Source organism: Leptopilina heterotoma, unplaced genomic scaffold (assembly GCF_015476425.1).
Source record: "Leptopilina heterotoma isolate Lh14 unplaced genomic scaffold, ASM1547642v1 Lhet_68, whole genome shotgun sequence".
Classification (NCBI taxonomy): domain Eukaryota; kingdom Metazoa; phylum Arthropoda; class Insecta; order Hymenoptera; family Figitidae; genus Leptopilina; species Leptopilina heterotoma.
The window spans coordinates 3,892,194-3,919,760 of NW_025111157.1; the positions used below are offsets into that span (position 1 = coordinate 3,892,194).

Genomic DNA, 27,567 nt, shown 5'->3' on the forward strand with positions numbered 1-27,567 from the left:
TACTTGACGTGAGAACATGATATTCTTGATTCAATACTTTTTCGAGACTTGGCGCATGTAAAACAGTTCGTTTGAAACAGTAAGATATTTACTTATGTCAAACCCATATTTTCTTATTCCAATAACTTTGATCAATGCTCAAAATTACTTGACACAAGAAAATAAATTTCTTCCAATAAGAAAATATGGGTTTGTTTCAAGTAAATCAGGTCAAGAAAATGCATTTACTTGATTCAATGAACTTTTTTTTTCAGTGTACACAAGAGGTCTTCGCTATTAAATATCGATAGGAAAACGTGATTGACTATTTTGTTGTAAAAACGTGTACGAAATAATTTTTCCTCTAGTTCTGTCAGTTAAATGTTTTTAAAAATGTACATTTTGCAAATATTTTTTACTGCTTTAAAATTTTTACACTAAAAGAATTGTTTTTTAAATCTATTCAGGTAATTCAATAATAAATCGTAATTATACTTACAAAAAGAAAATTATCATTCGAAACAATATTTTGATCGTATTTTGATTTTTTTATTAAATTTAATAAAAATCTGTATTAATTCTATATAAATTTAATTAATTGAATACGAATTTTATATTATTTAATTAATTTAATAGAATTTAATATTATTTGACTAATTTATATAAATTTAATTAATTTAATAACAATTTTATATGAATTGAATAAATTTAATAAAAGTATTATTTTCTTTGATATGAAAAGTACAATTTTAATTAATAAATTATTAATTCTCGGAAAAATTCTAATCTTTAAAAGAAAGTATTTTAAAGCTCAGCTAATTTATTGTCAATAAAGAACAATATAATAATTGTTAATAACATTATATAAAAAGTACCAATGAAAGTTTCTATAATTTGTTTTTTGTATAACTTACTGACGATTCAAAATATTGAAGAATTTCTACTATTTACATGTTTCTTTTGGTTCTCCTTATCTCGAACGATATTCAATATTTACTATTTAAAAAATTCAACTTCCAAGTTCGATAGGAACCGATCTATCTGTTGATCTCTAGCAATGCACTTTGATCATTTAATCTTGGAAATTTTTCGAAAAAATTTATTTCTTTTCGAAATTAAATACCAACGTGCTTGCATTTCTATACATCGTTTTCAATTTCTGTACAATTTTCTTCTTAACCGTTGTGCTGCAAATAATGATTAATAATTATTAATAAATTAATTACTAATATTTAAAATAACAGTAATAAAAACTGAAAATAATAATAATATTATTAATAATAATACTAATGAAAATAATGAGAAAGATAAAAATAATGAAATAATGATTTATTTTAAGAAAATTCAGTCAAACTTTACAAAAAGCTTACTGACCTTTTTTTATTTTCACTTTACAAAAAAATTAATTAAGTCGAAGAATTGAAATTTTTTTTAAAGAATAGCAATAAAATAAAATGAAAAATTGTAAAATTACCCATTAATTGATTCCTTGATGGAATTGCAATCCAACATTTTTCTTCTTTTCTTGTTCAATTTCAGATGCTTTTCTTCTAAATTTGTGCGCCATTTTTTCACTCTTTACAACGCCAATTCCACGATTGTACATTTGTGCTAATGTGAAACAAGCTGACGAATCACCTTTCTCACAACCTATTACAAATAATTTACTTGCATATTTTTCGTCTTTTTTAATTAAATTTTCTACTCCATTGATATAAAATTTGCCTAATTCTGAACATGCTCTATATTCTTTCATCTCGTGACATGCCTTTTTCATATTATCAAGTCCTTCTTGAAAAACTTCACTTTTCTCAACTCCAATATCGTCCGATGACATGATCATTAAACCTGTGTATAAACACGATTCTCCATCACCTAATTCACAACCCTTTTTCATATATTGATAAGCGGTTTTTAAATCTTTTCCATCTACTCCTACACCTGAAAAAAGTCAACTAATTAACGTCAAATTTCTTTTTTCATTCTATTTTTGAAAAAAAGTTAATTACATTATTGAATTTTATTTCAATTTATTACAAAATTTATATAAATTATTATTCATTTATTTAGAAATAATTTAATTAAATTATTTTTAATTATTATTTTTTTATTTAATTAAAAAACCGTTAATTACATTAATTAATCAATGTTTCTATTTATCAAATATTTTTAAACTAATTAATTTTGAAAATTATTATAATTTGTAGATTTTAATTAATTATCTAATTAATTGTTTAATTATTTAATTAATTCTTTAATTCTTTAATTATTCAATTAAATTAATTAATTTATAGATTTTTATTATTTTGAATTATAAATTTTGTTTAATTCAACAATTTTTTTTTACTAAAAGAATAAGCTTTTAATTAAGTTACGAAATTATTTTCGATCAGTTTGAGGGGGTAACACGTGTTTTCTAGAATTTATTAATTCTTAGCACTCGAGCTCTCTTCTTTCATGTCTGAAGGATTTAAATATCTTACTCCAAATGGTAACAGAACTTCAAAGCGACCCCATAGCGCTTTCTTTTTTATAACCATGAAAAGATAAATACTACCTCGAAAAGAAAAACAAACCAACTATTTTTTTAATTATTTTTAATAATGATTGACAATTTTTTTTTTTTTTTAATAAAGAAATAAAAAAAATATTATTCTTTCTATTAATCGAATTTAATAATTTTTTCTAATTTTCTACTAAAGATAATTAATTTTTATTATTAAAATTTAATTTTTTGGATAATTTTCTATTATTTTGTAATTATTAACAAATTTTTTTATTAATATTGATAATATAGGAAAGTAAAATATTTTCCATAATATTAATTTTTAAAAATTAATTTTTATTATTAAAAAATTTTTTCTAATAGAGAAAATTAATTTTAATTATTAAAATTAATTAATTAATTAAAATTAATTTTTTTCTTATAGAGAAAATTAATTTAATTATTAAAAATTAATTTTTGAACTATTTTCTACTATTAATGTTTTTCACTAATATTAATTATATAGGAAATTAAAATATTATCCTAAATATTAATTGAATTTAACAATTTTTCTAATAAAAATAATTATTTTTTATTGACAATTAATTATTTAATAATTTTGTATTATTAATTTTTCTTATTAACTTTTTTATTAATATTACCTAATTGTATAGGAAATTAAAATATTATCTGTAATACTAATTGGATTTAAAAAATTTTTTCTGATTAAGATAATTAATTTTTATTGAAAATCAATTTTTAATAATTTTGTATTATAAAGTTTTCTTATTAACTTTTTCATTAATATTAATTTATAGGAAATTAAAAAATTATCTTGAATTTAACGATTTTTTTCTAACAATTAATAAATTTTTACTATTAAACATCGATTTTTTAATAATTTTGTATTATTAATTTTTTATTAACAGTAGTTATGTAGGAAATTAAAATTGTAATTTTTTATTAATTTCAATTTTAAAAATTTAATAAATAATATTTTAATTGTAGTTAAAAATAAACTTTTTATTGTTTATTTGAAAATATAAAATAATTGTTGTGCATATTTTAAAAACCACTTAAGGTATTTTTTAAAATATTCTTCAAAAATAATAAAAATTTAGGAGACAATTGATAATATAGAAATAAATAGTAAAAGAATTTTAATTTAATTAATGATAATAATAATAAATTAGAAAAACAAAATAAAAAAACATTTAGGTACATTTGAATATTGCCGCGAAATGTTGATATAATTACCGTAAAAGTTGGTAAATTGACGTAACTTACCGGTTGTATTGTAGCGTGCGTATTTGTTGCAACTTCTAGCAAAATTAAAAGTATCACAATTTTTTTTGAAAAGTTCAGCACTCTTTTTGTAGTTCTTAAATATTGCCTCATTATAATCACCAAGCAAATGACACACTGGATAAAAAATGACACAAATCAAAAAGTTGATTAAATTTCTCTTATAGAAGAGGTTATATTTTGATTTGTCTAAAATCTTACCTTCTGGATTTTTTTCACTATAACAACCAAAATTATATTCTATGTGAAGTTTTTTGAGATACTCCTTGACTTCTTCTTTATTTTTCAAATTATAACCAGCCATATTATCAAACTTATATTTTTAATACATAATTATTTATAATATACAACAAAACACGTTAGGAAATTTCCGTCTTGGAAAGCAGACGCTTTTTGCGCAAAATGCCCAGGGTTGGGTAATTGCAATTTTGAATATACTTACCCAACCCCAATTCCTATATCGAATTTTTCGACGTACATTTTATTATAAATATATATAATAAATAAAAAAAAATAATATTAAATAAATATTTTAATAGTTAGAAGAAAATATCTTTCTTTAATTAAAGAAAAATGAGAGAACTTTTCGAAAATTTAAATAATATCGATAATTAATACATCGATATTCTCCAAGTGTTCGATACTCGCCAACTTCAGAGCGTGCTCCAGCCTTCCTTGTAGCAGGGTTACATTTTGCATCCCCAAAAAAATCTCTCTCTCCATACGACGATAAAATTCAGCTATTTGTCAGCTGTTTGGGGTAGGGTACGCGATATAAAAGAAAATGGTAATTAGTGTGAATTCTCCCAAATGAAGAGTGCTTAACAAATACGGGAATTTATTTCAGAAAGTGAAAGTGTCCTTTGTTTTCAGTCGTTTGGAGAAAAATTGACAGCTATCATGCAGAGGCCAGGTGAGGACCTCGTCGCCAAGGACGATGTACCCTGGTGGTTGAAGTACTCGGGACGAGGTCTCGGTACAGTAGGAGGTGGCAGTAAGTATATTTATATATTTCTAATTTCCCTAATTACTATGAAAATTTATTTCTAATCGAGATAAATTCATCGGCCATATTTTTTGATAAGCTTCCTTTTTCCGATCAATGTCTGCCTATTTTTATATTCAATCCATAATTTCTCTTTGATCGCTAATGTGTATCGATAATTAGGATACTTTTCCATATTTTTCTCGTAAATTCTTTGTTGGGTTTTATTTTTCAAAAAGGGGGGATTAAAAGAACTGAACACCTGTTGTATCATAAAAGGAAGTTATATCTAGAATAGAATTTTTAGTTTTTTTCGTTGAAATCAATTTATCTCGATTAAGATTGTTAATTCAGATCGGAAATTTACATTGAATATTCAAAGAAACGCTAAATTATGTAAAGAGTGTATAGAATTTTACTGGATCGTTTTTAATATTCGATTCATACGATTCGATGTAAATTTCTAAGATAGTAAACTAGTTTTCGATTAAGTATAAATTTAGAACTTAATTGAAAATAATATTTTTCTATTTTTATTAAAATTTATGAAAATTAAACTTGATGTTAATATTCGAGGTTGTTGAAAATTTCTAATATTTTCGAAATTTGTTTCAGTTGCGATAATTATGGGACTGTTTAATATCATAACTTCAATTTTCAACGTTTCTTGTATACTGGGGAGCATTTGTTTAATGCTTGCTGGATTCACTGTTGTTGTTGTCGAAGCTCCTTGTTGTTGCTTATTTTTAGATTTCGTACAAAATTTCAGTGATATAGTGGAAAAAAGACCATATTGGAACAGAGCTGCCTTCTATTGTGCGTAAGTACCTTTTTTTGAAAATTAAAATTAAAAATTAGAACAGTGCAATTATTTTTTATTTCCATATTAATCGTTTTCTTTTTTTTTTTTTGCTATTTCAGATTAGGTATTGTGCCATTAATTTTGTGCCTAGGTGTCAGCATCTTCTTTGGTAGTGGATTAATTTTTGCAACTGGATTAATTTACGGAATGATGGCAATTGGAAAAAAGTGAGTATACAGTTTTAAAAAGTGCTTCTTTGTTTTGCAGATACTCAATATTTAATTTTTACTGTAAAACAACTAATGTTTTGTGAAGATGTGTTTTGAGGTGGCAGACGCAATCATTTATCATCTCTAATTAATTCATATTGCGACAAATTACCATTTCGATTAATTGAAATATTTTTGTTTCTTTTTTTGTCCTACTAATATGCATAATGGAAAAAAGAATAATTATTCTTTTTTGTGTACGTGTGTTTTTTTTTTGTATTTTCGTCTATGTGTCAGTCTAGAAAAGTTGTTTCGATTTAAAATTTTTTGTGGGAAGATTTTAACGCAAAAGCAGGTCTCGGTTATTATGAAAATTTCGAATTTTTTCTAATAATGCGACTTTTATCGACTTATATTAAAAAATTGCGACTTTTTCGACTTTTCTTCCAAATTTTGCGACAAAATATTTTTAGTATAAAATGCCAAATTATTTCAATTTTTATAGTATGAAAAGCAGAACTATAGTCAAATCTTTGGAAATTTATTTTTGAATAATTTTTCTAATTAAACTCTTGAAATATACAATTAAAAAGATTTTGAATAATTGAAATTCTATAAAATTTAATTGAAAATAAATCATTTTTTCAAGTATTTTATTATGATTCTAATAAATTAACTTTTAAAAAATTTTAATTGTCTTTTAAAAAGTATTTAGAAATATTTTTAAAAAGTTAATTTTTTTATTAAAATTTTTGAAAATATTCTACCTTAATATCTTTAAAAAGAAAAAGTGACGGTTTTAATTATTATAAAAAAATTGATTTTTTATATTTAAATAATTGAATTATTAAAAATTATAATAAAAAATTGGTTTAGAGATGAATTTTAGTTAAAAATTGTAGAAAATAATTGAATTTTTGGAAGAATTATAGTGTTAAATTTTGGAACGACTTTTTCGACTTTTTTTCTATTTTTAATCGACTAAAGCGATTTTTTTTGCTCGTTAAAATCGGTCCGAGGCCTGCAAAAGTAAAATATTAATATTTCTAAAATTTATTTACACTTAAATTTGATTAAATATATTCAAAGCTATTTTTAAAGAAGGTTTAATATTTTTGCCGTAACAATAAAGTTCGCAGGAGTATTTTGTCTCCAGATTTCAGGTGTATTTTCAGATTTTTTAAAAAATATTTTTAGTTCAAAAGTTGTAGTGAAGAAAATTTTAATTGACATTATTTTTTCTGATAATTGTGTATTTGTTTTGAAATTGTAATGAAAACTGACACACTAACAGAGGGGCGAGACCCGATCCTACAGGATTGCCAACTTCTGTCGTGGGTTCTCCTCAGGGAGCGGCTCCACTTTCCACAGATCAACATGCTACTCTCATGGAAGATCCTGATGTCTGGAGGCCGACATAAATCCACGAAAAACAAAAATATTAATTGCACCACTTCATTAACGAGGCAATAATACATCTAATTTAAAGCTACGCTTGTTTACTTTTAATTTGTTTTCACCAATTTTTTTTTTTTTTTAATTAGTCTTCCGCACCTGTTGCTTTAGCTTGCATTCTTTTTTTTTATTATAAATAGCTTCAGCTTATGAGTGTAGATGAACGCTTCTGATAACAATAATTCCTTTTAATAAAATGAAAATTGTCTTGGAAAAAAGGAACAATGACTAAAAAATAAAAATTATAATTAAATTATAATTATAATTAAAAAATACGTTTTTCCAGGATAATTTTTGTTTCTTCTTTTTTTTTTCCTTTTTTTATTCCCAATATTAGCAAATTAACGAATTTACAAAAACTTTACAAACAGTAGAATTGGATTTTGGTAAAATTACAAAAATTTAGAATGAAAATGTTTCTAAAAGTGTTTAATTTCGACAATTTAAAAATTTCTTTTTTTTCTCTTCAGGGCATCTTTCCATGAAATGAGAACATCAGCAGCATCAGCGACAGCTTCTCAAGCATCGGCATCAACAAGTACGAAGTCAAATCTCGTTCAAAATGCTCAGCCAGTGAGTTTTACTAATCCTCCGGATAGCATTGTTTGACCCTTAGGAACAAATTGGCGTTTTATTTTACGCCCATTAATTGTCAATAATAATTGAAACGAGTTAATTAATTTCATTTTATATCAGTGCAGTGGCCAAGCGCATGAATATTTTATATGATTAACATTTTTTTGAGTCGATAGTGATGAAAAATTCCCAACACGGAATTATTGTCACTAGTTTTAAATTGACTTCGACCTACTTTTAACGAGTTTTTTAAAATGAATATTGAAAATAAAGACTTAATATTATTCATGAGTTTGGTTCACTATTTTGCGAAATGATTAAGAAAACGTTCCATCGTGACAATTTTTTTTTATTCTTTTATTGAAATTATTTCTTTATGTTATTTATTTACAAATGATGTAAATTTTAGAGAGATGATGAAAACAGTTTTAAATGATCATTTTTTTTTTGTATCAATTTTATGAAATTGTGAACGATGGAATTTTTTTCTTCCAAAGAATGAATAATGCTCTGATATATTATTGAATTCCGGAGATAAATTCGCAGATGTAACGTATCAAATAGAGTTTAAGATGTTTAAAGCTAAAATCTCATAAGATAAGGAGAGGAAATGATTTTTCTTTTATGTCAATGATACTTTGCTGTCGTCAATTTTTTTTCTACCTCCGCAGTGTAGTTTGCGTCAATTTTCCTTTTTCTGAGTTTTTACTTCTTCTCGATCAGTGTCTTCTATATTTTTTTGAAACTAATTTTTTATAAGCTTATTTTTATCTAGTCAGAAGGAATAATCAACTATTCAATTTTTTTAACGGAAGGACTAAAAAATAGAGGCTCGATGAATTTTCCGGGGAAATTTCCTTTTTATTTCCCTCTTTTTAATTTACTATAAAAGTGAAGAAGTAAAGTGAAAACATATCATATTCATGCGAGGGCCTCGTACTTATGACTTTTGTCTTTCAATTCTTGGAAACATTTCTTTCATTAAAAAGAAAAATTTATTTTTTTTCGACATTTTGAATATTTGGTCATATATTTTTAAGTAATTTTGTTTTTAATTGTACTGATTAAAAAATTTTTTCTCTTCCTTTAATTTTATTTATTTAAGAGCAAAAGACTTCGAGAATCTCCTTACTTTCATTGTTCCAATTTTTCAGTGGAAAGATTTCATATTTCATTGATATAGAGTCTAAAACTACATTTATCAGAATAATTTCTGGAAAAAAGAGAGAAAAAATTTTTTTCATTTACTTTTAGTGTTTTTGTAAAAATTCCATTTGAATTTCATTTGAGAAAATTAATTTACTTTTTTTGAGTCAATTTAGGCCTAATTAATATTAATTACATTAAGGAGACTTAATTTTTAATTGTGTTATTTCAAATGGAATTCTTTTCCATCTAGACAAATTTTTTTTTAAGGTAGAAGAAAAAAATTCTTTTCTCTTTTTTTGAGGGAATTATTCGTATAGTTAAATGCGGGCACAGTTGTATCATTACAATAGACATAAATTTAAATAATTCAATAGGAGTTGTTAGACTTATATTTATGGCTAAAAACCTGTATTAGAAGAAAAATGTAGAATTAGTCTAGAATTATTGTACTCGTTGTGAATTCGATTTATCTTGCGGTGTATTATGATATTTTGTTATTTACGAATATTCGAGAAGTTGACGTATTTAAAAATTGTTATTACATTAAAATAGAAGTAATTCAAATTAAAATAATTAACTAATATAATCTTCGTAATTCAATAATAATTCTTTAATAATTCCAAATTTTTTAATCATTGAAAATATAATTCATAATCTTTCATAATTTAGAATTTAGAATTTTCGAAAGTTTGACATTGAAAATTTTAATAATTGTTAGTACGTGTTATAATCAATGGATCGAATATCGTTGATAACTAAAATAGAAATTTCGTTTCTTTTTGTGAAGGAGAAAAAAAACATTCCAAGCTTTGAAAATTACTCTAATCTTGAGATTATTTGATAGAAATAAAATGCCGCAGTATTTAGAGAGTTCTCTTAATTATATAAATATATATTATATAAATGTCATTCGTATTGATCTAGTTCAGAAGAAAAGTTAAGAAAAAACGAATTTTAAATGAATGTGAATTCTATACTGTTTTACTTCACAAATTGAAGGAATAGTTTTTTTATTTATAGAGTGAATGCTGTTTTATAATTTATAAGACTAGCAAAGAATATTCCTTTGAGAAAAAAAAAGAAATAATTTTAAAGCTTCCACAATTGAAAATTTAGAAATAGAAATCCACTTCCAATAATAAGTAAATTAGCCTCTAATATTTACATGAATGCCTAAAGGACAAGTTTTTTTTTTTTTCCTCTTTTCATGTTTTGTATATAAATATATAAAAGTGTACACGTATAAATACTGCGTTAATATGAAAACGTCCCTTGTTAAATATTATGAACAAAAAAAAGAAAAGTTTCCTCATTGATAAAATTTTATCAATGACAAAACTATTTTTTTTTCTATCTAATTATATAATACGAATGGTGCAAGTTGCGCACTTAATATATGTTAGCGAGAATGACTAAGTTTTTTTTGTTGTGTTATGTCCTGGGCAGAGAATTACTGTTGTTTTTTTGTTCTCTTTTTGATAAAAGGAAAAATAGCAACAGACCACGACTGCATAAGAGTAATTCATAATTATTAACCAAAAAATACATTGACCTACCATGTTCTTTATGTATGTATGTAATAAAATTTTCAATATAAGAATATATTGATTATTGGTAAGGTAATTTGTCTTTTAATTTCCAGTGAAAAAAAACAATTTATTCGGTAAAAATTGACGTGAAAATTGCATATTTACAGAGTCAATAGTAATTGAAAATAACTTTAATTTTACATTGGATAATTGAGAAGTACGTCTTGTCGGGCCAATTCCAACAACATGGGATCGTCGAAAAATTTATTAATCGAAACATCCTCGGAGAGTCCTTTACGTCTTCGGGTCTTCAGCATGAATTCACGGGCCAAATGTGTGGGCGGTTGGGGTTCAAGTGGTCTGATTGTGATACTCTTGTCGAGTGGATCACCGGGGACAATTTGCCAGTGGTGAAAGACTGATAAGCAGAATGCTTGGCCCTGCGTGTGTGTTCTTAAATCAGTTTCGAAACCAAAACTATCGATCGCTGGAATGAAGGCTTTTATTGTGTAGAGAGGACTTCCGGCGACTGGTGCGTCTTGCGTTACGTGACCTCTTCTTTTTGCCAGGACTGTGTACACGGCTGAGACACAATCGGCCGGGGCTTGAACCTCGACGAAGAGATAGGGTTCCATTAGACGTGGTGTGGCCATCAAAAATGCCGAATATGCCACTCGACGTGCTGTGGGAATTATTTGTCCACCTGAAAGTATTTTAGATGATTAAAAATGGGGAAAAAAAATAACTTGAATGTATTTTTGAAACAGGGTTACCACAAAAATTGAATTTTGTTTTTTCCCTGATTTCCAGACAAAATTTTCACTTTTTCCCTGACCCTGAAGAATATTCTGATTCACTTTAGAAATAATTTGATACTCAAAAAAATGTTCTATTACATTTATTTACGAATTTTTTTAATTATAAAATTATTCGAAAATAATTTTTTTTCAATAAATAAAATAAAATCAATAAAAAATCAATAATTTTTTTTTAAATAAATATTTAATCATTATTATATTATAATTATAATATAATATATTTAAGATGACAGAGTGATCAAAATCATTATTTTATATCATAAGAATATTGTATTTTATAAATTCAAATTTTTAAAGATTTTAATTTCAACCCTTTCCAAATTCAATTATTTCTAAAAATTCACGCTATTGTTTTTAATATTCAATTATAATTTAAAATTTTAAGTGAAATTTATTAGAACATTTCTCGAAAATTCAATTATTTAAATACAAAAATAAATAATTTATTAAATATTTATTGAATATTTCTTAAAATTGAATTTTTATGAAGAATTTTATCAAAATTTTTAATTTTTTAATAATAATTGAATTCTTTCGGCAAATTTAAAAAAAAATTGTAAGAATAAATACAATTTTCTATCATTTTATTTAAAATTATATAAAAAATAATTGAAATACTGCGATAAGTTTTGTTATTTATGAAAATAATTGAATTCTCACAACGAATTTTATTAAAAAATTTTTTAAAGAATTGAATTCCTGTGAAGAATTTTATTTGTGAAAATAATTTAATTCTGGAGAAAAATATTATTATTTATGAAAATAATTAATTTCTTGTGAAGAATTTTATTCAAATTTTTATTTAAATAAATTGAATTTCTTCGAAGTTTTTAAAACTTTTTGAAAATAATTAAATTCCATAGAGAAATTTCATTAAAAAATTGAAAATAATTGAAATCTGACAAAGAATTTTATTAATTTTTTTTTTTAAATAATTGTATTTCTGTAAAAATGTTTATTTATAAACAGAATTGAATTCTCGACAAAAATCGTATCAACAAATTTTTAAATAATTGAATTCTTTTGGCAAATTTAAATATAATTTTTAACAATAATTACATTTTTCGTGGAACTGAATTAAAATTCTATTAAAATTAATTGAAATTGTGTAAAATAAAATTTATTATTTATGAAAATAATGGAATTATTGCAAAAAAATTTATAAAACATTTGTAAAAAATTGAATTCCTGTGAAAATGTTTATTTTTAAAAATAATTGAATTCTCGAAAATAATTAATTTTTTGCGAAGAATTTTATTCCAATTTTTTTCAATAATTGAATTCCCATAAAAAAATTTATTATTTGTAAAGTTTATTGAATTCTCGTAAAGAATTTTATTCAAATTTTATAAAATTCTAAATACATTCTTTTTGAAGAATTTATTTGAATTTATTTTTTTAAATAATGGAGGTTTTTTTTAAATAATTTTAATTAAAAATTTTGAAAATAATTCAATTTTATGAATTTTAGAAAGAAATTGAATTCTTTTGAAAAATTTTTTATAAAGAATTAAGAAAAAAATTGAATTGTTTCGTGAAATATTTTTGAATATAATTGAATTTTTGCAAAGAATTTCACTATTTATACATAAAATTGAGTTGTTTAGAAGGATTTTTAAAAATTTTAGAAAATAATTGATTTTAAAAAAAATATGTTATAACGAATTAAGAAAAAAATTGAATTCTTTCGTGAAATTTTTTTAAAAGTAATTGAATTTTTGCAAAGATTTTATAACGAATTAAAAAAAAAAATTGAATTCTTTCGTGAAATTTTTTTAAAAATAATTGAATTTTTGCAAAGACTTTACTATTTAAAAGAATAATTGAATTGTTTCGAAGGATTTATTAAAATTTTAGAAAATAATTGTATTCGTTCGTGAAATGTTATTAAAATTTTGTTTAAAAATAATTGAATTCTTACGAAGAATGTTATTATTTATAAAAATAATTGTATTCTTGCGAAGAATTTTATTAAATATTTTGAAATTAATAAACAAGAATAATTAATTAGTTAATTAGTTAATAATTGAATTTTTTAAAAGTTTGAATCTGAAATTGTTCAAAAATTCATATTTGAAAATAGAAAATTCTGTAATTTGCATAATAATAATAATAAATTGAACGACACGTTTCGCGCGTAATATTTGCTAGTTATTTATAAAGATAATTGAAATTTTGACGAGAATTTTTTAAAATTTCTGAACATAATTGAATTTATGCGAAGAAGTTTATCACTTTTGAAAATAATTAAATTTCTGTAATCAGTTGTTCTTAAAATTTCTATTTAAATTAATTAAAAATTTATTTTTTCTAAAATTTCAAATTGAAACCCTTTAAGTTCATCTATTTATGAAGATTGTACACGCAACTCTTTTGAAATCCAATTAATTTTGAAATTATTGAGTAAATTCATTAAATAATTTCTAAGTAATAATTTTATGATAGTTATTCAAAAATTAAGTTATTTAAAATGAAATTATTGTTAGAAATAGAAAAAATTGAAGGTTTTGTATTAGAATTGGTGGTAATTTCACAGTTTATGAGATAAACGAAAATGACACAAACCCTGTTGAAAATAGTCGAAAAAATCAAACTTTATCGTAGAATTTAAATACAAACCTCCACGATGCAAAGGTTCCTGGGCGATGACAGCGTCTAGAATTTTAAATTTCACGTTTCGAATCGGCTCCTCGCAGAGAGGACCTTCTCGAGTTCCCCACTGGAAGCCTTGAACAATTGCGTCACGAGCACTGTTCAACAAAGATTTATCAACTTCCGAAGGCAAAGTATCGTCGACAAGAATATTTGGTCCCGTTGCGTCTGGACCAAATGCCCAAATACTTCTCGCGGCGAGTAAATCCCAATCGTAGGTGGTTTGGAAAAATTCTCCCAATTTCTTCCTGTAGAAAAAAAACACGGATTAATTTCAAAATAAACTAGAGTAGTTACCTTCGAAATTAACTTACTTATTCCAGGTAATTTTTACTTTTTCATTCTCAATATCCTCGGCTAATCCCTTCTCCAATGGCTCGGCAATCATTGTCAATTTATTCTTCTTATTCGGCGTTTCTGCGAAACATTTCAGAGAACTTGTCTCGACGACAGTCTCGGCAAACGACACCACTGGATCGGCAACTTTAATATCAATTTCCGAGTACATGCGACGTAGATCGTGCATTGCACAATCGAGATATAATTCACCAGTGCCGAGTACAACATGTTCGCCACTTTCCTCGACTCTTGTTCCCAATAGGGGATAACTTTTGTTCACTTTTCTCAGGCCATCCAACATTTTTGGTAATTCTGATGGATTCACCGGTTCGACGGCAATTTTTATCACACTCTGTGTGTTGAATTTCAATGGACGAAATATGTATAAATCGTCGGAACTCGTGAGATCTGTGATTGTACTTGTTTTTACGATTGATTTATCGATACCCTCGATGAGCACCCAATTTCCAGCTGGTACACGACTCAGTTCAATGGAATAGCGCGCCTCGCTAATCCATAAGCGGCCGACAGTTAGAACACGTGAATCTTCCTCGTCAACGCGACTGTAAGCTTCGCCGAGAACGCGAACTCGTTGTCCAGCCTCGAGGGTGCCGGACATCACTCGTCCCAAAACGTGAAACAGGGTACAATCTTCGGTCGGGTACATTTTTGCACTGTGAATCATCAGTCTTCCCTGTTGATGAATAAAAATCGTAAATGGTAATATATCTTTAGATAAATCTAAATTCTTCTTCTAAATTTTTTATTTAGAATTATTGTAACAGGGTTGCCACAAAAATTTAGTTTTATTTTTCCCTAATTTCCAGACAAAAATTTGACTTTCCCCTGACTGTAAAGAATATTCTGATTCACTCTAATAATTATTAGACACGAAAAAAAATGTTCTATTACATTTATTTACCAATTTCTTTAAATGTAAAATTATTCGAAAACATCAATAACTTATTTTTTCAATAAATATTTTATCATTATTATTTTTCCATAGGAATTAAAATTCTTCAAAACATTCAAATTCAAATCTTTTTAAAATTCAACAACTTAGAAAAATATTATTGTAAAACAATTCTTATTAAATCAATAATTTTTAAAACAATTCTTTGAAAATTTTCAAATCCGTTTATTTACAACTCAATTTTACGAAATTTTGATTATTCAAAAATTCTTTAATTTTGTATTAGAAAACAAAAACTTCGAATAATTTTAAAAAAATTCAATTAAACTTTTTCAAAAAAATTAATTCTGCAGAATTGTTAGTAAAAGCATGAAAATTTCAAATTTTCAAAGATTTTAATTTGATACCATTTCAAAATTCAATTATTTCTAAAAATTCAGGCTATAATGATTTTAATATTCAATTATTATTTGAAACTTTAATTAAAATTCATTTCTAAACCAATATTTATTTAAAAATTCTACGAGAATTCAATTATTTAAATACAAAAATAAATAATATATTGAATAATTTAATGTTCCTTAAAATTGAATTCTCATAAAGATTTTTATCAATAAAACTTTAAATAATTGAATTCTTTTGACGAATTTAAATGAAACATTTAAAAATAATTGAAATTCTGCAATGAATTTTATTAATTATGTAAATAATTGAATTTTGTAAACAGTTTTATTAAAATGCCTCAAAATAATTGAATTTTCGGGAATAATTTTTTTATTTATCGACATAATTGAATTCCTTCCAGAAATTATTTATGTAAATAATTGAATTCTTGGGAACAATTTTATTAAAATTTAAGAGAATAATTGAATTCTTGGAATAATTTTTAAAAAATTTTTAAACAGAATTGATTTGTTTTAAAGATTTTTATTAAGAACTTTTAAAAATAATTAAATTATTTCAACAAATTTAATTAAAATTGTAAGTTTTGAAAATAATTTAAATCTTATAAAGAATTTTATCAAAATTTTTAAAAATAATTGAATTCTCTCGAAGAATTTCATTACATTTTTTAAAGATATTTGAATCTTGTTGAGAAAAATTTTATTAAAATTGTATTGAAAATAATTGAATTCTTGACAAAATTTTATTAACAAATTTTTAAATAATTGAATTCTTTTGTAAAATTAAAATAAATTTTTTTAGAATAATTACATTTTTGGAGAAACTTAATTAAAATTAATTGATACTCAGTAAAATATAATTTATTATTTATGAAAATAATGGAATTATTGCGAAGAAATTTATAAAAAAAAATTGTAAATAATTGAATTCCTGTGAAATTTTTATTATTTATGAAAATATTTAAGTTTCTGTAGAATTTTATTAAAATTTTTTTTTTTTAATAATTAAATTCTTTTGGGAAATTTTATTAAAATAATAGATATTAAAAATCTTAGAATTCAGGAAAATTTTGGAAAATAATTGAAATTTTGCAAAAATTTTTGGAAAATAATTGAATTATTGCAAAGAAATGTATAAAAAATTTGTAAATAATTGAACTCTTTTGAAAAATTTTTTTAAAATAGTAGATTTTGGAAGTAAGAATTTTTGAATTGAGACAATTTTTTGATAATAATTGAAATTTTGGCAAGAAGTTTATTGAAATTTTTGAAAATAATTGAAATTTTGCTAAGAATTTTATTAAAATTTTTGCAAATAATTGAATTTCAGAGCAGAATTTTATAATTTAGAAAGATAATTGAAATTTTGACCAAAATTTTATTACTTTTAAAAATAATTGAATTTCTGTCATAATTTGTAACTTCTCAAAAATTCAATTTTTTTATAAATGTTTTTAACACTTTTAATTTCTAATTAAATTAATTAAAAATTGAAATTTTATAAAATTTCAAATTCAAACCTTTTGAAGTTCATCTATTTATGAAAATTGTAAAAGCAACTTTTTTAAAATTGAATTAACTTTGAAATATTTAAGTAAAATTATTCATTAAATATTTTTTCAGTAATAATTTTATGATAGTTCTTCAACAATTAAGATATTTAAAAAGAAATTTTGTCAGAAATAGAAAAAATTGAAGGTTTTGTTTTATAATTCGTGGTAATTTCATTGTTTATGAGTCAAAGATAAAAGGCACGAAAAGTCAGAATTTTCTTATGAATTCTAAAAATTTACTCTTTTCCATTACTTTTAATAAAAATCCCTGACCTGTAGCAACCCTGTGTAATAAATAAATTAGCTTAAACATTAATTTGATATTAATTTATTAAAAATAACTTTCAATTATTTATTGCACTTACGTCGGGATCACAATTTATCATGTCCAGAGCCAAAGGCGAATCTGTTGGTCCAGTGTAAATATGTTGAACCTTGACAGCTGCATGATCATGAGGGCTCGGAATATGGCTCACGCACATGTCGACAAATCCTGACATATCACCCAGAAATCGAGTGCAAACCAATCTCAATAACGGTCTGATGTTCATTTTCATTTCCTCAGAAGTTAATCTAATTCCCAGCTGATCCAGAACTAAAACAAAAATAATATTTAAATAGTGAAGATGATGGAAATTCCAAATTTTAAAAATTGTATATTATAATTTAATTATAAATTATATATTATATTTTTGATAGATTATTAGTAAAAAAAGGGACAAAAAATTCTCACCACCAGGTAATGTTGAATCTACGTCACCGATAACTTGAGCGAAAATTTTATACAATGGTTCCAAGATGAATTCAATAAAACTTCTTTGTGCAGTATTGTGTGCTGGTTTTTTGGTGAATTTTCTAGTCTTCGAATTGAAATAAATATCGCCCCATAAGCGTTTTGCAAATTCATTGACATTAACCGATGGACTTCGCCTCGCGTAAAGTGCTGCGAATGATTTCAATGTGAAACAAACATTATACTCAGAACTGGCAAAGCAAACATTGCCAAATGCAGGTGAAACAAAACCGGGATTCTCATCGGTCGAGTGTTCGGCTATTTTATTATTAATATCCTCCACGATGTGTCTCAATTTATAATACGCGTCTAGTGGCGGTAATTTTAGTTCTAATATTAGTCGATCGATTTTATTGATGCACACGGTGATTGCAATTTTCTCCTGAATTGCGTGTTTCAATAGGCGTTCGGTATTCAGCATCATACCCTCGGCGGCGTCAACGACTAACATTGCGCCGTCCGAGAGGCGAATTGCCGCCGTTGCCTCGTCGGAAAAATTCACGTGTCCTGGAGTGTCGAAAATATTCAAAAGGTAGGATTTCGATTTAACGTCTTGTAGAAGAAGAGTAACCGGGGCGGCTTTTATCGAGACGCCTCTTTGCTGTTCGGTGAAGAGGGTGTCCGTGTAACGCAGTGGTTTCTCATCGGTCACTGAATGAATGTAGGGATGAGTTTGTCTCACTAGGCAATCGACCAGTGTCGTTTTTCCGTGATGTAAATGTCCAAGTAATACGACATTTCGTATTAAATGTGGTGCGTCCATCATATCGGCCAGGAATTCAATATTGTACGAGGTGTCCGGAAGTTGTTGTTGTTTCAGTTGAAATTTCGGCTTCTTCGTTGGCTCGACTAACGGTTTCTCTAAAGGTTGAGCATCTTCTTCTTGCACCAGAACTTCAACCTAAGTAACAAGAAGTAGACAATTAAATCGAACGAAAAGTTCTTTTAATAAATATACAGTAAATTAAATAAATATCAAAATCTTATATTAATAATCGTTGTATTCCGTTAATCTGTTCGCAGTTTGAAGTTAGTTTATGTTTGCTTCTTTGTTCCTAGCTTTTTAAATAATTTTAATTTTAAAATTAATATATTGAAAATCATTGAATTTTTTGCTAAGAATTTTATCAAAAAATTTGGGAATAATTGAACTTCTTCGCAGAATATTATTATTTATGAAAATAATTGAATTCTTGTAAAGAATTTTATCAAAAAATTTGAGAATAATTGAATTTCTTCGAAGAATTTTACTACTTATGAAAATAATTGAATTCTTGTAAAGAATTTTATCAAAAAAGGTTAGAATAATTGAATTTTTCGAAGAATTCTATCAAAAAATTTGAGAATAATTGAATTTCTTCGAAGAATTTTATTATTTATGAAAATAATTGAATTCTTGTAAAGAATTTTATCAAAACATTTTAGAATAATTGAATTTCTTTGAAGAATTTTACTAATTATGAAAATAATTGAATTCTTGAAATAATTTTATAAAAAAATTTAAGAATAATTGAATTCTTGTAAAGAATTTTATCAAAAAATTTGAGAATAATTGAATTCTTATAAAGAGTTTTATCAAAAAAATTTGAGAATAATTGAATTTCTTTGAAGAATTTTATTACTTATGTAAATAATTGAATTCTTGTAAATAATTTTAAAAAAATTTGAGAATAATTGAATTGAGACTAGGTGACGATTAATTTACCTGAGGACCGTAAACTTCTAATGCACTAGGATAATATCGTTTATCCTCGTGTAAAACAACAGCCGTTGAATTTTGCTCCATTTGATCGCGAATATCGTCCTTGTCTTCCTCCATTTCCTCATCGGATCTGTCTCGATCATCTCCTTCATCGCCAATATTTCCATATTCGGTTTCATCTTCACTCTCCGATGCTAAATCCGGTCCAATATAATTACCAAACTCGTCATAAAGATCTGCATCCATCCTTAGGTTTTATCTTTAAAAAGTAATTTTGTTACGAATATAATAAAATGATAAAAAGTAATAAAACTATAAAAATAAAAACACGAGAACAAAACTACAAAAAAAAATAAAAATATAAAATTACAATATTCAAAATGAATTATTATTTAATTAATACATAATCTAAAATAAAAATTTGTCAACTTGTAGTGGAATTCATAAACACATTTTAACTATAGTAAAGTATTACAGAAAAATTCTGATAATAAAAATTATACACTGTTTTGTTTCTCCTACTTTAACTACTAAAAAAACTAAAGTTAAAAATTATACAATTTTAATTTTATTTATTTTTTAAAAATATACGAAAAAATTACGTTTTGTTTGTTTATATCCATTACATTCGAAACTAATTTAGAAAATAAATATATCAGAAAGTAGTAAAATCGACCAATTTTCTAAGACTAAAAATTTTTTAAATACCTGTTTCTCTTTTTATTTAAATAATTTCCTTTATATATATATATTATAATATTATAAAGAATGTCAATTTCTATCATTAATAAAGCCGATACGATACACTTGTAGGTTATGTTCAACACAAACACGACAACCACAAGTCTACATTTGCGCATGTGCAAATGTCGCCATTTTTAATATTGGAAATTATATTTATTTCCTTTTAATATAAAAAGTTTAACATAAATTTATTTGTAAAATTATTTTTCCCCTTTACGTATTTAATTATTTGCTTTATGTATTTCTATCAAATTTCTTTTAAATTAATTGATTTTATCCATTTTCATTTACAGTGAATTTGAATTTTCGTTTTCTTAGGTTGGCGGCCATGTTGGTTGAATTGGGAATTTCGTGAAGTTGGTTTGGCAGCACTGCTTCACTACAGTCTCTGACGTAGAGAAAATGGTGGACGCTTGTCGTTCTCGTTAGGTAAAAGTTATTTATTAATTTATTAATCATCGTTTTGCAATTAATACAAATTTATGAATAATTAGAATCTTTTATATGTATATTTGAAGATTTTCGTAAAAGTTTATCATTAGATGTGGTAAATATTAGTATTTTTGTTCTTTTTATTTCGGTAATCGAATCTAACATGTTTCATATATACGATCGAAATTTCGCAATATTTTTCTAAAATATGCATATAATTGCATTTGGAAACGTTCGATTGCAACTTCAATGCAATTTTTCTGGATTTTTTGATAAAAAAATGCAAAAGATTATATGGCGTTCCGGGCTGAGGTCATTTTTTCATGGCGGCCATTTTGTTTCATTGTTGGATCATTCGCGCATCCAACTTCAGGGCAAAGTAGAGTCAAAGTAAAAAATGTAGAAGAGAGAAAGGAACAAAAAAGCTTTTGTTTAATGAAAAAAATACGGTTTAATTATTAATTTAATTTTTTTTATTATAAAATATAATTTATATAAAAATTTTTTTTATATTTTTATTTTTCCATTGTTTTTATTCTTAAACGTAATCTACCCATCTTTGCTGCTTAGAGCGCGATCTACTCAACTTTGCTCAGTACACTGTCCGCCATGACAGAAAAATTTGTTTTTGTTCGTATTTCGTTAAATATTATTATTGTTAAAACAAATAATCAAGTTTTGTCGAGTATAGTTAATTTTATCCTATTACTGCTTTTATTTTATTTTTCATAAACTAATGAATAATTATCTTGAAAAGAATATCACGAGTAAGTTATCACATTGTAGAAATTATCGCGAATTAATTTATTTATTTCTCATTTCTAACATTTGTAGTATCAAATAATTTCGGAACAAAACTTCAAAATGTATTTCGCCTCTTTTGGAGTATTTATAAATAGAATTGAAAACAATGGAAAAATTACAATTGTAGACAAAATTTTGTCAGGAAAAAATGACCAAATTTCATAGTTGAGTAAATTTATTTGGGGAATTAAATAAAAAAAATGTTCATTCCAGAGTAGAAAAAATACATTTTTTGCAAAAACGATGATTTTAATATCAATTTCAATGGAAAATTTAGTCAAATTATTTATTTTACAAAGTTTAAATTCTTTTTTAGTCACTTTTGATTTTTATTGTGTTAAAATCAGTGCGGGAGTGAAAAATATTCGATTGCTTGTGAAAAAAATTCATGTGTAAAAATTGTAGTTTTTTTCTCTATAAATTGGTGAAATTCAAAGTAAAATTATTAATAAATTAAAGTGCATTGAATCGAATATTTTATTTCGAGTGAATTGTGATATTGTGAATTTGTGACAAGAAAATAACCCAAGGATTACAAGACCAAGATGTCCAATTTATATCAACAGTTTACCGTAAGAGGAACAACAAATGGTTAGATATTTATTTATATTTTTAAATTTTGACTACTACTTTTTTTACCAATTATTTTTAATATCCCATGAGGTATAATTATGAGAACACGAAATCCAATTAAAATTTATAGAAACGGAACAATTTTTGTTCACTATTGCCAATTTTTCGAAAAAAAGAAAAATTGCAAACGTTGGGAAAATTCGGAACAATTTTCAATAAAAAATGTTGAAAAGAATTTCAAAATTTAAAGAGGAAAATTTAAAAATTGCTCCTTTCGGTAGTCAATGTTGGTAGTATAGTGTATAGTTAGGGAGTTTTTCGATATTTTCCTTCTTCTGTTGACTGCAGTGTTGCGTTTACCGGTGATGAACATAACCTCAGAAATAAGTGACGTGTCTGATTGTTTTTATACTTTTTATACAAATAAAATTTTTGTATATAAAAGTGAAAAAAATGGATTTTGTATATAGATTACCCTTCTATGTTTTAGAAGTGCCAAATTTAAAACTAAAAAAACCATCATGGTTTATGAAACCAAGTGCAATGGTTGTTTTTTCATTTGTTCTCCTCTCGTATTTTTTGATGACAGGAGGTAATTGTTGTCTTTTTAATTATTTTTCCAATATTGAATTAATTCGATTATTTTTCGATTTTTTGCATTATTAATTGTTGATATTTTAGGCATTATTTATGATGTTATTCTTGAACCTCCAAGTGTTGGGTCTACAACTGACGAACATGGTCATAGTCGACCTGTAAGTAAATTCGAAATATTGTTATTTACTCTTAGAATTTTAGACGGAATTTTTTAAATAAAATTAAGCCTGACGTTTAGATGGATATTTTAAAAATAATTTGATTTTTGTAGGTTGCTTTCATGCCGTACAGGGTAAATGGTCAATATATAATGGAAGGTTTAGCGTCTAGTTTTCTCTTTACTTTAGGAGGATTAGGATTTATTGTTCTGGACCAAACGCACAGTCCATCGACGCCAAAATTAAATAGAATTCTTTTGATAAGTGTAGGATTTATTAGTATAGTTGTCTCTTTTATCACATGCTGGATTTTCATGCGAATGAAACTTCCGTAAGTTGACGTTTCTATCTCACAATATTTGTTTACTTTGGTGAAGTTCACAATGTTCATAATCAATAATTTAAAACAAAAAATATTTTTCTATTCAAATTTTTATGGATTTTTTTATAAAAAATATTTTACATAATTTTGTGATCAATTTAGAAACAAAATTTGTAGAGAAAACATTTTGCTGCTTTCGTCAAGAAAATTTCTTTCTTTGATGATGAGATTAATGATTATGATTATTAAATTTTACAAAATTTCAATTTTGAATGAATTTAATTAGAAATTTTAAAGAACTTAGATTTTTCAAAAATTTTAATAATTCAAATTCTGAAATTAGTTACATTTTTAATATAATATTTTATTAATTATTAAAAATTAAAAATAATAGATTTGCAGAAGAATTTTAATTTAAAATATTTTTAAAAAATTGAATTTTGGAAAAGTTACAAATGATTGGAGAAATTCAATTTTTTTTACATGGATTCAATTATTTTCATAAATAATAAAACTCATCGCAGAATTTCAAATTATTTAAAAAAAAATTTTAATTTCAATTCTGTTGAAATTAGTTAAATTTTTAATATGTATTTAATATTATTTCCAAAATTTTAACGCAATTCTTCGAAAGAAATCAATTTTCAAGAATTTTAATAAAATTCTTTGCAAAATTTATTTATTTTTATAGGTAAATGACAATATTAATCACGAGAATAAAATTATTTTCAATAGTAATAAAAGTCTTTTAAGAAATTCAATTATTTTCAATAATTAAAAAACATTCTCGTCATGATTTTAATTATCTTTATAAACAGCAAAATTCTTCGCTGATAATTAAATTATTTAAAAAAATTTTAATACAATTCTACGCAAACATTAAATTATTTTCATAAATAATAAAAATTTCTCAGGATTTCAATTATTTACAAATTTTTTTTTAATTTCTTCGCAATAATTCCATTATTTTTATAAATAATAAAACTGTTCTCAGGAATTTAATTATTTTCATAAATAATAGAATTCATAGCAGGACTTTAATTATTTTTGATACAATTTTAATCAAATTCCCCGAAAAAAGTAATTATTGTTAAAAATTTTATTAAAATTGGTTAGAAGAATTCAATTCCTTAAAAATTTGTTGATAAAATTCTTTATGTGAATTCAATTTTAACTTAAACATTCAAGTATTCAATAAATTATTTTATTTTGAATTTAAATAATTGAATTTTCGAAAAATTTTCTAATAAAAGTTAATTTAAAAATGAATTTCCAAATAATGGTTTTATTATTTATGAAAATAATTTGATTCTTGCGACGAATTTCTTTACAAATTTTTCAAATAATTGAATTCTTCTGAGTAATTTTACTACTTGTAAAAATAATTAAATTCTTCTGAGTAATTTTACTACTTGTAAAAATAATTGAATTCTTGTGGAAAATTTTATTAAGATTTTTGTAAATAATTAATTTCAATAGGTTTGAATTAAATATTTTTTTAAATCTAAATTTCTAGAGTTAGGGAAAAAGTCAAAATTTTGTCTGGAAATCAGGGAAAAGTCAGGGAAAAAAATTAAATATTTTTGTGGCAACCCTGATTTAATATTATTTATTAAATATTTATTTATTATTTCATGATTATGAAATTAATTAATTGATTACTATTATGATTGATGATTATTTTTATGATTATAAACTTTGTGAACTTTATCGCTGTGCTTGTATTATCTATTAAAATTTCTCATGATTTATAAAATTATTTTAAAAAAAAAATTCCTTAATTATTTCAGAGGTTATTTGCAGTCATAATCGACATCAATTTGTGCAGTGATTTTTTACATGTCAAATGCTTGAAATGTTCCTGATACTCATGGAGAAAAAATTATCATAAAACTGAAGTGTCTTGTGTATACAAGTTTATTTTTACGACAAATATAAATTAATTATTTCACTTTTAGAAATTTCGAATTTTCTTTTTTTTATTCTGCTTTCGAATTATAATTATAGATAGAATTATTTTTGCTTTTTTGGTGTATTTGTGAAGGTTGATAATTAATTTCGAGTTCTTGAATTTGAATTTTCTTTATTTATCATAGTCATTTTACATTTATCGACATATAATAAAAATCAAATATTGATTTTTTGTTCGTATGGTTACAATTTTTCGATTACATTGACGATTTCAGCGCATTTTTCCGTCTTATCGATAATATCTATTTACATTTAAAAAATTTTTAATATTCACTATTCCTTTAAACAGAAATTTTTCGTTTTTAGAGTAAAATTTTTTTTCGCAGCGATAATTTTACTTTGTTTTTTTAGAGAGTATAAGAGAGGCGATATTTATATTTTAGATTCCTCTAATAATGTTTATATATTTATTCGTTTTTGATATTCTATAATTTTATATTTAAAAATTCTGTTTCTTTAATACTTTTTTATTCTTGTTTTCAATACTTTCTCCAGTTATTTTCTATTTTCTATAATACCGAGACATTTAAAAAAAAACAAATAGTTTTTAGTACTAATTAGTATAAGTTTTAAACAGTCTTAAACATTGAACATTGTAAATTCTTTTTTCTCATTGTTTATTATGAGAGACCTATTATGATTTCTCTAAAATTACTTACGAGAAAGTTGAGCCATTTGAAATTAATCTTAAATTATAAAAAAAATACAATTAAATTAAATTCTCTTCTAATTTGTTTCGGGAAAAAGTTTTTCGTTTTTAAAATTTAATCTCGTAGTAAGCAATATATTCAATATTGTTTAATATTTAGTAAACTTTTCTATAAATAAAAATCTAGTCTATAGATTTATTGTGCTTTTTAGCTCATTTAACTACTGCTTTTTTCGAATTTTTGTTCTCTTGGAATTTTACGATGGATTAATATAAGAAAATATAGTGAATAAAAATTAAAATGAAAGACAAGATTTATGTGAATATTATAAAAAAAAATGGAATAGTTCTTTCTTTGTATAACGCAATTTCGTTTTGTATTGAGTTTTACAAAGAAATACAAGTATTTGATTATGTAAACTTAAAAAATAAGCTCTAAACATAACTGAGTTTCACATTACAAAAAAATGATTATATAATTTGTCTAGCGATTTTTTCTAAATAATATAATTATGTATATATACAAAATAACAGAGAGCCATATGTGCTACAATTTTTTCAATATATTCTATAATTAAAACATAAAATCAACAAATAACAAACCCTGCATTTTGAAACAAAAATCTAGAAGACGAGACTTTTCCCTACAAATATATTATTTTACTTTTTACTATATATTTTTTTTTACTTTATATTTATAATGAATTTCAATTTAATTGAAATTAAAGTCTTCAATTCTTCTAGATTTTAACAAAATGAAACTTAAACTTCAATACTACATTAATTTACATACGTACATTCAACAATCATTATACTTACAATTCAGTGTTATCAACTCAATTTCTCAAAAAAAAAGTATTTCTTCAATAAAAAAAAAAAAAAAAAAGTTTCTCTCTTTTGGTACTCACTAAAGCCTTAATTATAGAAAGAGTTTAATCACGATAGCCTTTTATACTCAATATCAATATTTCCGAATATCACACATTATTATATAGTCGGGCCATTTAATCTTTCGGTAACGTATATTTTAAAAAGAGAAAAATAAATTGTTGTGGTGGTGGGACTTTTTCTTCTTTGTCGTATCACACAGTATTGTTGGCCGTCTTTTACAAAATCTCAAAATCATTTGTTTGGAAGTTTTAATATGTAAAATCGATTTATGCTGACTCCAGAGCTCCACCTGATAGTTTTGTCGCGTACAAGTTGAGCGCCTGCAAATAAATTGATTAAAATTTAATTCATTTTTCTTTTCTACACTGTGGGACTATTTTTTTCTATTGATTCTTGTTTCTTAAGTTCTTTTTAAATAATTTTATGATCCTGAAGTTTAGAACTTTTGAATGAATTATTGTTTTGATACTTTGTTCAAATTTGATGTCTCTAAAGTTTCGAAACGTTTATATGAACGAAGATGTTTTTATTACTCTTTTAAACTTTGAATTTTATTTGCAAAATTTTTTTTTGTAATTAAAAAATTAATTTCTCATTAAATAAATGTTCAGTTACAATATTTTTCATTTTAGTCTTGCTATTTTTAGAAATATTAGGACACAATAAAATATTTCAATAAAATATTTCACAATAAAATATTTAATTTGAATATTCAAAACTTTATAGGAAAATCAATTTTACGTGGGTGAAATTCATAGTTTCTTAAAAGTTTCAACGT

At 24.2% G+C, this 27,567-nt stretch overlaps 5 protein-coding genes and 1 long non-coding RNA gene across 7 annotated transcripts in view; 3 read left to right on the plus strand and 3 right to left on the minus strand.

The window, feature by feature from the left end:
* Positions 1 to 781: 781 nt before the first annotated feature.
* Positions 782 to 4,160, minus strand: LOC122510256 (cytochrome c oxidase assembly factor 7 homolog). Its single transcript, XM_043624754.1, has 4 exons — positions 3,971 to 4,160; positions 3,752 to 3,886; positions 1,454 to 1,920; positions 782 to 1,166 (listed from the first exon to the last, which is right to left on the minus strand). Exons 1-3 carry the CDS (start codon positions 4,071 to 4,073, stop codon positions 1,457 to 1,459), a joined length of 702 nt encoding a protein of 233 aa, XP_043480689.1. The 5' UTR covers positions 4,074 to 4,160; the 3' UTR covers positions 782 to 1,166; positions 1,454 to 1,456.
* Positions 4,161 to 4,401: 241 nt separating this feature from the next.
* LOC122510400 (calcium channel flower) lies at positions 4,402 to 10,568 on the plus strand. 2 transcript variants are annotated; one of them, XM_043625019.1, is made up of 6 exons: positions 4,402 to 4,556; positions 4,643 to 4,763; positions 5,370 to 5,574; positions 5,676 to 5,783; positions 7,060 to 7,231; positions 7,691 to 7,824. In XM_043625019.1, the coding sequence occupies exons 1-5, from the start codon at positions 4,554 to 4,556 to the stop codon at positions 7,184 to 7,186; spliced, it is 564 nt and encodes a 187-aa protein (XP_043480954.1). In that variant the 5' UTR covers positions 4,402 to 4,553; the 3' UTR covers positions 7,187 to 7,231; positions 7,691 to 7,824. The 2 variants fall into 2 exon arrangements, with proteins under 2 accessions (XP_043480954.1, XP_043480953.1); XM_043625018.1 differs by lacking the exon at positions 7,060 to 7,231 and having other exon boundaries at positions 7,691 to 10,568.
* Positions 10,569 to 10,580: 12 nt separating this feature from the next.
* LOC122510399 (116 kDa U5 small nuclear ribonucleoprotein component) lies at positions 10,581 to 20,489 on the minus strand. Its single transcript, XM_043625017.1, has 7 exons — positions 20,357 to 20,489; positions 19,652 to 19,907; positions 17,887 to 18,847; positions 17,519 to 17,748; positions 14,259 to 14,977; positions 13,912 to 14,192; positions 10,581 to 11,177 (listed from the first exon to the last, which is right to left on the minus strand). The coding sequence occupies exons 2-7, from the start codon at positions 19,892 to 19,894 to the stop codon at positions 10,672 to 10,674; spliced, it is 2,940 nt and encodes a 979-aa protein (XP_043480952.1). The 5' UTR covers positions 19,895 to 19,907; positions 20,357 to 20,489; the 3' UTR covers positions 10,581 to 10,671.
* Positions 20,490 to 20,789: 300 nt separating this feature from the next.
* LOC122510404 overlaps positions 20,790 to 27,567 on the plus strand; it is a 74,948-nt gene continuing 68,170 nt past the window's right edge. Inside the window, exons 1-2 of the long non-coding RNA XR_006302440.1 lie at positions 20,790 to 20,821; positions 21,945 to 22,219. This is a non-coding gene — a long non-coding RNA (uncharacterized LOC122510404). The remainder of the gene's footprint in view (positions 20,822 to 21,944; positions 22,220 to 27,567) is intronic.
* LOC122510403 (oligosaccharyltransferase complex subunit ostc-B) lies at positions 22,546 to 25,239 on the plus strand. The gene is made up of 4 exons (XM_043625021.1): positions 22,546 to 22,793; positions 22,883 to 22,956; positions 23,070 to 23,287; positions 25,069 to 25,239. The coding sequence occupies exons 1-4, from the start codon at positions 22,655 to 22,657 to the stop codon at positions 25,085 to 25,087; spliced, it is 450 nt and encodes a 149-aa protein (XP_043480956.1). The 5' UTR covers positions 22,546 to 22,654; the 3' UTR covers positions 25,088 to 25,239.
* The window catches only part of LOC122510401, a 72,029-nt gene continuing 69,806 nt past the window's right edge, over positions 25,345 to 27,567 (minus strand). The window contains exon 10 of the mRNA XM_043625020.1: positions 25,345 to 27,109. Within this exon, the coding sequence (XP_043480955.1) occupies positions 27,056 to 27,109 (54 nt within the window). The 3' untranslated portion in view covers positions 25,345 to 27,055. The remainder of the gene's footprint in view (positions 27,110 to 27,567) is intronic.